The 13,837-nt window shown below is 43.3% G+C and overlaps 1 protein-coding gene across 1 annotated transcript in view; it reads left to right on the forward strand.

Annotated features, from left to right (window-relative positions):
* cfap58 (cilia and flagella associated protein 58) overlaps positions 1–13,837 on the forward strand; it is a 206,828-nt gene that overhangs the window by 423 nt on the left and 192,568 nt on the right. The window contains exons 2-3 of the mRNA XM_060842287.1: positions 9,042–9,232; positions 10,097–10,437. Coding sequence (XP_060698270.1) covers positions 9,042–9,232; positions 10,097–10,437 — 532 coding nt within the window. The remainder of the gene's footprint in view (positions 1–9,041; positions 9,233–10,096; positions 10,438–13,837) is intronic.

Here is a 13,837-nt window from a genome sequence, read left to right on the forward strand (position 1 = left end):
CCCCCCCCACACTCTTCCCCTTCACACACACGGTGTGCGGCACGGTGGCACAGTGGTTAGCACTGCTGCCTCACAGCACCAGAGACCCGGGTTCAATTCCCGCCTCAGGCGACTGACTGTGTGGAGTTTGCATGTTCTCCCCGTGTCTGCGTGGGTTTCCTCCGGGTGCTCCGGTTTCCTCCCACAGTCCAAAGATGTGCGGGTCAGGTGAATTGGCCGTGCTAAATTGCCCGTAGTGTTAGGTAAGGGGTAAGTGTAAGGGTATGGGTGGGTTGCGCTTCGGCGGGTCGGTGTGGACTTGTTGGGCCGAAGGGCCTGTTTCCACACTGCAAGTAATCTAATCTAAAAACACACACCCACTCTCCCCCCCACACACACACTCTCCCCCCCCCACACACACTCTCCCCCCCACACACACTCTCCCCCCCCCCACACACACTCTCCCCCCCCCACACACACTCTTTCTCCCCCCCCCCCCACACTCTTTCCCCCCCCCACACACACACACACACCCACCCACCCACACTGGAAAAGCCCAGCAAGTCAGGCAGCATCTATGGACCAGGAAAATTAATGTGTTTTGTGCAAAAGCTCGCAGAATATCCTAATGAATACAGGGCATCCCTGAACCAGAGATTTTATTGTTCTGCATATAAACTCTCTGTACATAGTAGGAGGTGTGCCTCTCATTTTAAGCGTAGACTTCTAATTTTGTCTGGAGACTGTGCAACTTTGGATATGGTGAAGCAATGGCCTAGTGGCATTATTACTACAGTTAACGAGAGACTGAAGTAATGTTCTGGGGACCTGCGTTTGACTCCTGCCATGGAAGGTGATGGAATTTGAATTCAATAAACATCTGGAATTAAGAGTCTAATGATGAGCAAGAATTCATTTTTGGGAAAAATCTGGTTCACTAATATCCTTTAGGACAAGGAAATCCTTACTTAGTTTGGCCTATATGTGACTGCAGACCTGCAGCATTGTAGTTGACTCTTTGCTGGCTTCTGGCATTAGAGACTTAATTAGGGATGGACAATAAATGCCAACAGTCTTATTCAGTGAATTAATAAAAAAAGTCTTCACTGTATTGGCCACCTTAATGCTTAATTTTTAATTGTTTTAAATGTTTTTTTAGATTTTGCCTTTTCTATTAGTTTATGCAGTTTAAGATTAAATCCTTGTTCCATTTTTTTTCTCCCATATTTTTTCAATACATCCATTCTTAGTGACATTTAGTTCCCTGACACAGGTTAGAAATCAATCTCCAGTGTGGTTTTTTTCTGGGTTATCAATAGGTGAATGTTAAAGTTTGACCTGGTTGCAAACTGCAGGAATCTTGTGCTCAGTTTTCTGACATGCAAAAGGAGCTATCACCAGGGGGATAAGGTTCTATTAATAGACACTTTTGAATCACCCTGTTCAGTGAGATGTTATTACACATCTCTGGAGAAGATGAGAACGTAATCTGGGCAGCCTAGTTCAGAGGCAGGTACACTACCATTGAATTGTAAGAGCCTCCAAGGTTTTATTAATAGCCTGACCAAAAGCAGATGTTTATACTCAGCTGATAATTAACTCAAAGGTGACAGTTAGCAATATGATTGAATATTGGAAGATGATGGACAGGTTGAATGACCTGCATCTATTGATTTATTCCTATTTTCCTCAACTTAAATATGTTTGGGTCTGGTAAAGCTATAATTACATTAACTTCACCTTTTTATCCTCCTACTTCTAGCTGGCATCTGTCCAGTTTATCTGGAACGATAGGTCTAATTGAGTTACACACTGAACAATTGTAAAATCAGTTATTTCAACATTACTTTTCATTTACTGCAAAGAACGTCACAATGACATTAATAGTGTTCTTGTGCATCATAACAGCACTTGTATGTGATCCTATTGTGATGCTACATAGTTCTTGTTCTTAGAATCATAGAATCCCTACTATATGGAAACAGGCCCTTCAGCCCAATAAGTCCACATCGATCCTCCAAAAAGTAACCCACCCAGACCCATCCCCCTACCCTACACTTTGCCCCTAATTTACACATCCCTGAACACTATGGGCAATTATGCCTGGCCAATTTATCTAACCTGCATGTCTTTGGACTGTTGGAGGAAACTGGAGCACCTGAAGGGAACCCACGCAGACGTGGGGAGGATGTGTAAACTCCACACAGACAGTTGCCTGAGGTTAGAATCGAATGTGGGTTCCTGGTGCTGTGAGGCAGCAGTGCTGACTACTGAGCCACCGTAACTTCTTGAAGTATAATCAAGTTTTCCAAATACCTGTTTATGAATGTGCCACTTAGAACATAGAACATTACAGCGCAGTACAGGCCCTTCGGCCCTCGATGTTGTGCCACCCTGTCATACCAATTTGAAGCCCATCCCACCTACACTATTCCATGTACGTCCATATGCCTGTCCAATGCCGACTTAAATGCACTTAAACTTGGCGAATCTACTACTGTTGCAGGCAAAGCATTCCATATCCTTACTACTCTCTGAGTAAAGAAACTCTGACATCTGTCTTATACCTATCTCCCCTCACTTTAACGTTGTGTCCCCTCGTGTTTGCCGTTCCCATACTTGGCAAAAGGCTCTCCCTGTCCACCCTATCTAACCCTCTGATTATCTTGTATGTCTCTAATAAGTCACCCCTCAAACTTCTTCTAACGAGAATAGTCTTAAGGTCCTCAGCCTTTCCTCGTAAGACATTCCTTCCATACCAGGCAACATCCTAGTAAATCTCCTCTGCACCCTTTCCAAAGCTTCCACATCCTTCTTATAATGCGGTGACCAGAACTGTACACAATACTCCAAGTGTGGCCATACCAGAGCTTTGTAGTCCACATTGATGCCCTGGGGTTGAAGTGCTCCGAGGCGGAAGATGAGGCATTCTTCCTCTAGGCGTCTGGTGGTGAGGGAGCAGCGGTGAAGGAGGCCCAGGACCTCCATGTCCTCGGCAGAGTGGGAGGGGGAGTTGAAATGTTGGGCCACGGGGCAGTGTGGTTGATTGGTGCGGGTATCTCGGAGATGTTCCCTAAAGCGCTCTGCTAGGAGGCGCCCAGTCTCCCCAATGCATCACCATGAAATCAACTATGTTTCCAATGAGTTATCAATTTACATGCCAAGCCTATCAGGGGCTGTGCAATAACACCAAAGGTGAGCAATCTCAGCATGTTAAGTTGTGAACATTAATTCAAAATCCTGGTGCTTCTTGGCTAGCTATGATGGCCACGGATAATTAGCCTAATAATGCAGGTTCCTGAAGAAGGGCTCAAGCCCGAAACGTCGATTCTCCTGCTCCTTGGATGCTGCCTGACCTGCTGCGCTTTTCCAGCAACACATTTTCAGCTAATAATGCAGGTTGTCCATCATGCAGCAATCTCTTCCCTTGCTTCCCACAGTAACCTTTGGTATATCCTGTCTGGCCCAGGATCTATGATCAGAGGATGGTGTAGCTGGTGAACAAGCAGATACAATATGCAGAGAGTCTGTGAGGAACGATAGGCAGTTGATAAGACAAGGTTGCAGTCAGTGTGATGGGTTGAGGTGTGTCTATTTTAACGCTTGAAATTTGACAATGAAAATTGGCTAGGATGGATCAATAAACCAAAATAAACTGTTCAGCTGAAAGAGGGGAAAAAAAAATCAGAAAACCCAACAGCTTCCCCTGAGGGATGTATGCCTTCATAAAAAGTGAACATAATGTTCCTTTTAAACATTTCTGTAAATATGTTTTATGACAATTATTCTCCTCTTCCAATAAATGTAGAACATGCTATCTCTTAGTTTTTCAAAGTTATATATAAATTGATTTTTAAAATTGTTTCCAAGTCTAATTTTGTACACGTAAAGTGCGAGGTCTTTACATAGTTTCACATTGAATCTTGTACTTGTGAAAATATAATAATGCGATATAATAAATACCAAATATTTTTCCCTGTCATGTTCTGAGAGTATAAATCCCATTGCAACTAATTTCAACCATTTATCAATCATTAAGTTTTTGCTAGGAGGTGATAAAATATTTCAAATCCTATTCTGCTAATTTTCTATTATGAAGGACAGTGGTCACCTAGTTTCTCCACTCAGCTGTTTAAAGATGGCTGTCCATTTTCAATAAAGACTGAAATAACTTCTTAAGAAGGATCACCAGACCTGAAACATTAACTCTGATTTCTCTTCACAGATGCTGCTGGACCTGCTGAGCTTTTCCAGCAATTTCAGTTTTTGTTTCTGTCCTCTTAAACCTGTTTTTGGACACCTTTTGCTGAAACCCTCAAGATGACTTATGGTTGTTGTTCTTTGTTGCCTATAAATTTGTCCGTTCCAATGCTGTTCTGATGAGATTCCCATTCTCCCCCAGTTTAAATTCATCTAAAGTTTTGTTTCCAGAGCCTAACCTGTGCCAAGTCCCATTCACCTATCACCCTAGTACCCTCTGACCCTCACTGGTTCCCAAGCCAGTAAAGTCTCAAAATTAAAACTTACATTCTTGTTTTTGAAGCCTTTCTTTGTCTTGTCACCAGCCTTACAACTCTTCAAGATTTCTGTCCATCTACAATTCTGGCCTCTTTCATATCAAAAGCTCCTTTGTTCACCTAACAACTCAGAGAAAGTGAGGACCGCAGATGCTGGAAAAGCGCAGCAGGTCAGGCAGCATCAAAGGAGCAGGAGAATCGATGTTTCGGGCATAGGCCCTTCTTCAGGAATGAGGAGAGTGTGCCAAGCGGGCTAAGATAAAAGGTAGGGAGGAGGGACTTGGGGGAGGGGCATTGGGAATGCGATAGGTGGAGGGAGATTAAAGTGAGGGTGATAGGCTGGAGAAGGGGTGGGGGCGGAGAGGTCGGGAAGAAGATTGCAGGCCTCTCCGCCCCCACCCCCTCTCCGGCCAATCACCCTCACCTTAACCTCCTTCCACCTATTGTATTTCCAACGCCCCTCCCCCAAGCCCCTCCTCCTTACCTTTTATCTTAGCCTGCTTGGCACACTCTCCTCATTCCTGAAGAAAGGCTTATCCCCGAAATGTCGATTCTCCTGCTCCTTTGATGTCACCTAACAACTCCTAAAGCAAAAGGAAGAAAGGGACGGCAGTTGATTAAAATCTGAAATAAAAACAGAAAATGCTGAAATCACTCAGCAGGTCATGCAGCCTCAGTGGAGACAAACAGAAAGGTCACCCAGAATCAAAAAATGTGGTACTGGAAAAGCACAGCCTGTCAGGCAGCATCTGAGGAACAGGAGAGTTGACGTTTTGAGCACAAGGTCTTCATCAGGTGTCCTGATGAAGACCTTATGCTCGAAGCGTTGACTCTCCCGTACCTAAGATGCTGCCTGACTGGCTGTGCTTTTCCAGCAGCACACTTTTTGACTCTGATTTCCAAGATCTGCAGTCCTCACTTTCTTCTCGAAAGGTCACCCAGCTGAAAGTCACACTGGGCTGCATCTTACTTTATTTTGGTTAAGGGCGAGTTATGTTGGATATTTTAGAGGGACTCCCACCAGATTTCTTGCTGTGTCTTTCCAAACACACCTCATTAATGACCTATTTCACTCTCATTGCATCCCTCCTGTCTGACTCTGTCCCTGTCTTGCCATATGCTGCTCCTGGAACACCCTCTTTAACCCACTCAGAAAAGACTAGCATCCTTATGCCCGTGTCATTGTGCACTCAGATGAGCACTGTCAATCAGGAGCTGCCATGCATAGTTCCTGGCATTTGTCCTGTACGTGGCAGACAGAAGGAAATTAGTGCCCTGTTTTACAATCAGGGATGGGGTGGTGCAAACCCAGGACATTCTTATTCCTCAGGACCATAAGTGGAGACTCTAACACCAGGCCACATTAGCTTGGTCTGAGAATGCCGCTCATGTCAGTGCAGTTTCAGCCATCTGGAGGAAAGCACAACACGATGTAAAGAAGGTCAATGACCCTTGCCACTCCACCAGCATAAATACTGTCATCTTCCCTCTGATCCCTCACACTCACTCTGTCTCTGCTACTGCACCCACCTCCCACCTCCCAGCAAGACTCATGCTGTACCACTTTCACTATTGATTGCAAAATCTTCCTTCACTCACTGTCAGCCATTCCAACACCTGCCATCTCCAACCCTGTTTGCCCTATTTGCTGTCACTAGTTCAGGACATTTCTGGTCTGCACCAAAACCAAAAATGTTTGCTACCACTTTCACTTCCTTTAATACCTGCCTTTCTCTCACTCCAGAAAGAAAACAGCCCAATAGGACAGAAGACGCAGGAGGGTAGCTGTCTGTCTGACATTCAGTTCTTCATCCCTTATGTGGAGAACATCCTGATTCTAAATGTTCTGAATGCCCGACTGACCGTGTCCAAGTCCCTAACCTGGTGTAGGATACTGCCCTTGACTTACCCTTGAGCACGGTGGCTCAGTGGTTAGCACTGCTGCCTCACGGCGCCAGGGACCCGGGTTCAATTTCAGCCTCGGGCAACTGGAGTTTGCACATTCTCCCTGTGTCAGCATGGGTTTCTTCTGGGTGCTCTGGTTTCCTCCCACAGTCCAATGATGTGCAGGTTAGGTGAATTGGCCATGCTAAATTACCCATAGTTTTCATCAATGTGCAGGTTAGGTGCATTAGTCAGGGGTAAATGTAGAGTAAAAGGGGAGGGGAATGGGTCTGTGTGGGTTACTTTTTGGAGGGTCGGTGTGGACTTGTTGGGCCAAAGGGCCTGTTTCCATACAGTACGGATTCTTCATTTTCTTCTTTTACTGTCCTGCTGAACAAGTTCTACCTGTCTTGACTGACAACCATGACAAGCTTCCTGGCTTTATGTCTGTGCTCCATAACAAAGCATAATAGGAGCCTGGTATCTCTGACTGAGAGGATAAAGCAAGGCAGGAATGCTGTGAGCTCATGTAGTGAGTGAGCACTCAAAGTAAACCTGGACCTCAGAGATAAAACAAAGAATTGCAGATAATGGAGATCAGAAACAAAAACAGAAATTGCTGAAGAAACTCAGCATGTCTGGCAGCAACTATGAGGAGAAAGCAGAGTTAATGTTTCAAGGCCAGTGACCCTTCTGAACTCATGATGAAGAGTCACTGGACTCAAAATGTTAACTCTGTTTTTTTCTTGTAAGTGCTGCTGAAGCCCAGCTCTGCTGAGTCCAGAGATGCAGCCTGAACCAGTCCATGAGCTAGCTGCATGTACCTGAGCCAAGGTACCCTGACTGCAATGGTAGTTATTGGTGTAGCCCAAGGTGCAACATTGAAGTGCAGAAGCGTCCTATAAGTGGATCAGAGATGTGTCATGAGGGGCTGGCATATTTCACATTCCTATGTCGATGGACACAGGTTACATGTGAGCTGTGCCCTGAGATGTTGATGCTTGTGGACCACCTTTGGAGGGAATGGCGAGCTGAACTCGCCACATACCCACTCTGACATTCTTGATGTTTAGCTTGTTTGGCACATTTGGTAAGATGCAAAGCTGACTATTAATGAAGTGGGTTGTGCCATTAATAAGGTGTTTAACAAGCAGTGATTCTTTAACTTGGCAACTCGCTGCTGTCTCATGTGAAACATGCCTCACTGCTTAGCAAATACATAAAAATGCAATGAGATGGACCATGTTGGACTTTTTGTCTGATTCTGTACCCAGTCTTGCCAGAACCCACGCCAATCAGGCTCCTAAAAGATTTCACCATCATACTGTCTTTCTCTGCAAGTGCTGCCCGATATTTCCAGCATCTTCTGTTTTTACAACTAAGATCCCTTTGAGTATGTTTGTGTCAAATTGTATTTATGGAGTCATACAGCATGAAAACAGATCCTTTGGTCGAACTCGTCCATGTCTACCACGATTCCCAAACTAAACTGTTCCATTTACCTGAGTTTTACCAATAGCCCTCTAAACCTTTCTGATTCAGGTACCTGTCCAAATGTCTTTTAAATGTTGTAGTTATACCTGCATCTACCACTTCCTCTGGCAGTTCTTTCCACAAACCAGCCACCCTCTATGTAGAGAAGTTACTCCCCAGTTCCCTTTTAAATCTTTTGCCTCTCACCTTAAAGTTATGCCCTCTAGGTTTGAATTTCCCTACCCCAGGAAACAAACCTTTGGTATTTGCCTTATCTATGTCCCTTGTGATTTTATAAAACTCTGTAAGGTCACCTCCTAAACTCCATTGAAAAAAAGTTCCAACCTATCTAGCCTCTCCTTCCAACTCAAACCCTCCAGTCATGCTAACATCCTTGTAAATATTTTCAGCATCCTTTCCAATTTAACAACATCCTTACTGTAGTGGGGCGATGAGAACTATAGACAGTACTTCTAAACACAGTGGTCTGAACAATGAAGCTAAGTGTGACAAATGCCTTCTTTACCACAACTTTAAAAGAAATATATATCTGAACCCTAGATCCCCCTGTTTGACAACACTCCCCAGGGCCCTACCATTAACTGTGTAAGACCTATCCTTGTTCATCTCAACAAAATGCAACATCTTGCATTTATCCAGATTAAAGTCCACCTGCCACTTCATGGCTCATTGGCCCAATTGATCAAGATTCCTTCAGAATCTTAGACAACCTTCTTTATTGTCCACTATGTAAACAATTTTAGTGTCAACCACAAACTAACTAACCTCGTTGCTTATATTCCCATCCAAATCATTAAATAAATGACAAGTAATGATGGACCTAGCACTGATCCCTGATCACAGTCCCCCAGCTCGAAAAACAACCCTCTACTCGCCTTCTGTCTCCTACCATCAAGCAAATTTTGTATCTAGTTGGCAAGCTCTCTCTGAATCCCACGCAATCTAGTTTTACTAACTAGACTAGAACTTTGTCAAAGACTTTACTAACGTCCATGTAGACAACGTCTACCACTTTGCCCTCATCATTCTTCTTGGTTACATTATCAAAAAACTCAATCATGTTTGTGAGACATGATTTCCCACGCATGAAACCATGCTAACTATCCAAATCAGTTGGTGCTTCTCCAAATGCCTGTAAATTCTATTCCTCAGAATCCCCTGTAACAGCTTACCCACGACGGACGTCGGACTCACTGGTCGAGAGTTCTCAGGCTTTTCCTTGCAGTCCTTCTTTAATAAAGGCACAACATCAGCCACCTTCCAGTCCTCTGGAACCTCATCCATGGCTGTAGATGACACAATAATGCTTCTAAGTGCGCTTTGTGACATTTTACAAGTTGTGGCTGAACAGGACATTGGTTAAGCCACTTTTGGAATATTGCGTGCAATTCTGGTCTTGCTTCCTACGGAAGTATATTGTGAAACTTGAAAGGGTTCAGCAAAGATTTACAAGGATGTTGTCAGGGTTGGAGGATTTGAGCTGTAGGGAGAGATTGAATAGGCTGGGGCTGCTTCCCCTGGAGCATCGGAGGCTGAGGGGTGACCTTATAGAGGTTTATAAAATCATGAGGGGGATAGGTTTAGGGTGAGAGGGGCAAGATATAAAAGAGACCTAAGGGGCAACTCTTTCATGCAGAGGGTGGTACGTACGTGTATGGAATGAGCTGCTAGAAGAAGTGGTGGAGGCTGGTACAATTGCAACATTTAAAAGGCATCGGGATGGGTTTATGAATAGGAAGGGATTGGAGGGATATGGGCCGGGTGCTGGCAGGTGGGACTAGATTGGGTTGGGATATCTGGTCGGCATGGGTAAGTTGGACTGCTGTACATCTCTATGACTCTAATGATATATATCAATGTAATTTGTTGTTTGCGTAAGTTGCAGTCTGAGGACACTTCATGCTATCAGTCTTTCACTTACAAGTGCTAGGAAAAGGGATAGACATATATTTGAAAATGTGTTTACTTAATACCTGTGAACAAAAGTAAAACAAAGCAATATTTTTGATGACCTTAATAAGTTTGCTTATTTGTACTGTTGGTCTAGAGGTTATCCATACTTTGTACAATGGAACCTTTCACCCATGAGTATTCAGTTCACGAGTAATCTCCGAAGGAAAACTTTGAAACAAAGAATATAAATACATTCCAAGAGATTGCTAGATTAGCTGCTGACTGGAGAAGGGATTAAAATGGCAGATAACTTCTTGACTCTTTTTGAGACACTTGTGTATCTGTGATTAATTTATTACCCCCCTTCTCTCCTCATTATCTTTTACAGGATAAATCAGATAAAGGAATCATGGAGGACCACGCCTTTGAGGCACTTGAACGGGACTTCCAAGAAGTCCTTTCTGAACTTATGGGAGAAAAGGGACTTGACAAATTTCGCATTGAGTATGAAAAGCTGCACCGCGCCCTCAAAAAATCCCATGAAAATGAGAAGCGCCTTATGGCAAAATGCAAGGACCTCAATGCCGAGATTGTGGCAAATTCAACAAAGGTGACAACTGCACTGAAGCTGTCGCAAGATGACCAGTCAACTATAGATTCCCTAAAGCAGGTGAGGTTTGTGACATATATTTGTTTGGGCTGCACTGATTTGCTCGTGAAATGCAGAGCATAGTCTCCAGCATTTCTCTGTAAATACATCTCAAAATTTCAAAATTTGGACATAGATTGACAGGTGCACAAACAAGCTCAGTTACATTATATTTCAAAGACGATGCTTCAGTGGGGTAATAGAATATTCAAAGCATTTGGAATTTAAAATACATGTTTATCATCATTATTCCTGCTGGTTCCACCTCATGCACACTAAAGTTGTTATCATCCTACCAGACCTGAAGGCTGCTCTCTCATTAGGTGCAGGGAGAGGCTGAGAAGGAGAATCTATCATGATGACCTCAATCAGTGCAGGAATGGAACCTGCACTGTTGGTATCACTCTGCATTGCAAACCAGCTGACTGAGTGTACACTATGGTTCAGTGTTTAACCATGTGACTATTGCTGCATGCTCCAAATTAACTCATGCTTTTCAGGGTGATGACCTATTGTATTATTGGACGAGTTATCCAGACCCTGCCATGCCAAATGGTAGCATTTGAACTTTTTAAATTAAATTTCTAATGGTGACCATGAAGCCATTGTTGGGGAAAAATCCATCTGGGTCTCTAATAATTTATTGGGAAGGAATGCCATCCTTATCCAGTCTAGCCTACATGTGACTCCAGCCCACAGCAATGTGGTTGACACTTAACTGGGGCACTCAATTCAATGAGCAATAAATGCTAATGACCTAGCTGGTGATGCCCATATCCAATTTGGAGATGGGGTGTACAAAGTTAAAAATCACACAACACTAGGTTATAGTCCAACAGGTTTATTTGGAAGCACTAGCTTTCGGAGTGCTGCTCCTTCATCAGGTAGTTGTGGAGTATAAGATCATAAGACACAGAATTTACAGCAAAAGTTTACAGTATGATGTAACTGAAACTATACATTGAAAAATACCTTGATTTTTGCTATAAATTCTGTGTCTTATAATTGTGTACTCCACAATCACCGAATGAAGGAGCAGCGCTCCGAAAGCTAGTGCTTCCAATTAAACCTGTTGGACTATAACCTGGTGGTGTGTGATTTTTAACCCATGTCCAATGAATGAATAAAAAAGATGGAGAGGGAAATACTTATAAAGCTTAAAATTGGATTGCATTGGTTTTGCATGAATAAATCATGAGGAGCAGGCATCACAGTAATGCTTGTGATTAATAAGGAAGACTGTCATTTTCTTATTTAGATTTCCCATTCACTTTGTTTCTATTATGGCCTTGTCTTTCGAGGCACAGTTATTGATGGAAATGAACCTGTGCAAATATTTCCAGTGGGGCTGAGATCTACTAGAACTGGATTGTTCAAGCAGATTATCTGGTTGGTGGAGGCTTTGTCTGATGCTGGTCCCTTAATCTCTCTCAGTTTGCCAATATATCTCACTTCGTATTTTCTACATTGTTGGAATGTGTCACAAACACGAAACCTACCAAACAAAACCAGAAGCTCATGAGTAAATCAGTTTTATCCATGGATGATCCATGAATTCACTATTGTGGCTTATAACTTAAATCTGCTTGGAACAGCAGGGTTTTTCAGCAGTTACCAGTATTTCCTTATTTACTAGTACTTCCTTATTTGGGGTGCAAAATATTTTTTAATATTTCCAGTCAGTATTGATATTTCTCTGTCATATCATAGAGTCATAGCTGCATAGAGTCATACAGCAGGGAAACAGATTCTTCGGTTCAACCTGTCCATGCTGAACCAAGTTTCCCAAATTAAACTCGTTCCACTTGCATGTTTGGCCCATATCCCTCTAAATCCTTCCTGTTCATGTACCTGTCCAAATGTCTTTTAAATGCTGTAACTGTACCTGCATCTACCACTTCCTTTGGCAGTTTATTCCACAAATGAATCACCATTTGACCCTCAGGTCCTTCTTAAATCTTTCTCTTATCACCATAAACTTATACCCCCAAGTTTTGAACTTCCCCACCTGAGGAAAGAGACCTTTGTCATTCACCTTATCTATGCTCTTCGTGATTTTGTAAATCTCTGTAAGGCCACTCCCTTATATGAGAAAAGATGAGAAATTCCCATTAAGTGCTTCAGACTTGAATCATCCAGATGGGGTGGGTACCATGCACAGATTGACAGATCCCTCTTCCCCAGTTACACATTCTCCAAGGAGAGGTTTAAAATGATAACAATCTAAATAAAAAGATAAATAGGTCAAAATCCCGGACTTGAGTTACGAAAAACTAGGCAAAGTTTGTCTTTGGCTTCCCTAGCAATTTAGTAAACTCCAGAAAACTGACCCTCAAGAAAGAATAGCGCTGAAAATGTGTTGCTGGTTAAAGCACAGCAGGTCAGGCAGCATCCAAGGAACAAGATTTCCTGTTTGTGGGCGGCACGGTGGCACAGTGGTTAGCACTGCTGTCTCACAGTGCCTGAGACCCGGGTTCAATTCCCGACTCAGGCGACTGACTGTGTGGGGTTTGCACGTTCTCCCCGTGTCTGCGTGGGTTTCCTCTGGGTGCTCCGGTTTCCTCCCACAGTCCAAAGATGTGTGGGCCAGGTGAATTGGCCATGCTAAATTGCCCGTAGTGTTAGGTAAGGGGTAAATGTAGACTATGGGTGGGTTGCGCTTCGGCGGGTCGGTGTGGACTTGTTGGGCCGAAGGGCCTGTTTCCACACTGTAAGTAATCTAATTTCACATTTTCAGCTCTGATCTCCAGCATCTGCAGACCTCATTTTTTACCTCAAGAAAGAATACCAATGCATTTATTTCCTCAGGAAGCTAAGGAAATTTAGCATGTCCATAAAGACACTTGACAGTTTTTATAGATGCGCCATAGAAAGCATCCTATCTGCCCAAGACAGCAAGAAAATACAGACAGTTGAGAACACTGCCCAGTCCATCACTTAAACCAGCCTTCCACCTATTGACTCAGTCTATACTACTGCTGCCTTGGCAAAGCAGTCAACATCATCAAAGACCTCTCCCATCCTGGTCATACTCCCTTCCACCCTCTTCCATCGACCAGCAGATACAAAAGTTTGAAAACATGTAATAACAGATTTAAGAACAGCTTCTTCCCTGCTGTTATCAGACTGATGAACAGAGAGTAATGTGGAACTTGCAGCTACTCCTGAGATTGCAGACTTACTTCTAGATTCACGTGTAGATTTCTTATAGTTATTAAGGACATGAATAAGAAATGTTTGGAGGGATATGGGCCAAGCGTAGGCAAGTGGGACTAGTTTAGTTTGGGATTATGGTCAGCATGTACTGGTTGGACCGAAGAGTCTCTTTCCATATTATGTGACTGTATGATTCTATGACTGTCATATATTTGTGTTGATCTTTCTCTGCATTTTTCTGTAGCTGTTACACTGTAATCTGCAT

This window comes from Hemiscyllium ocellatum, chromosome 22 (assembly GCF_020745735.1).
Source record: "Hemiscyllium ocellatum isolate sHemOce1 chromosome 22, sHemOce1.pat.X.cur, whole genome shotgun sequence".
NCBI lineage: Eukaryota > Metazoa > Chordata > Chondrichthyes > Orectolobiformes > Hemiscylliidae > Hemiscyllium > Hemiscyllium ocellatum.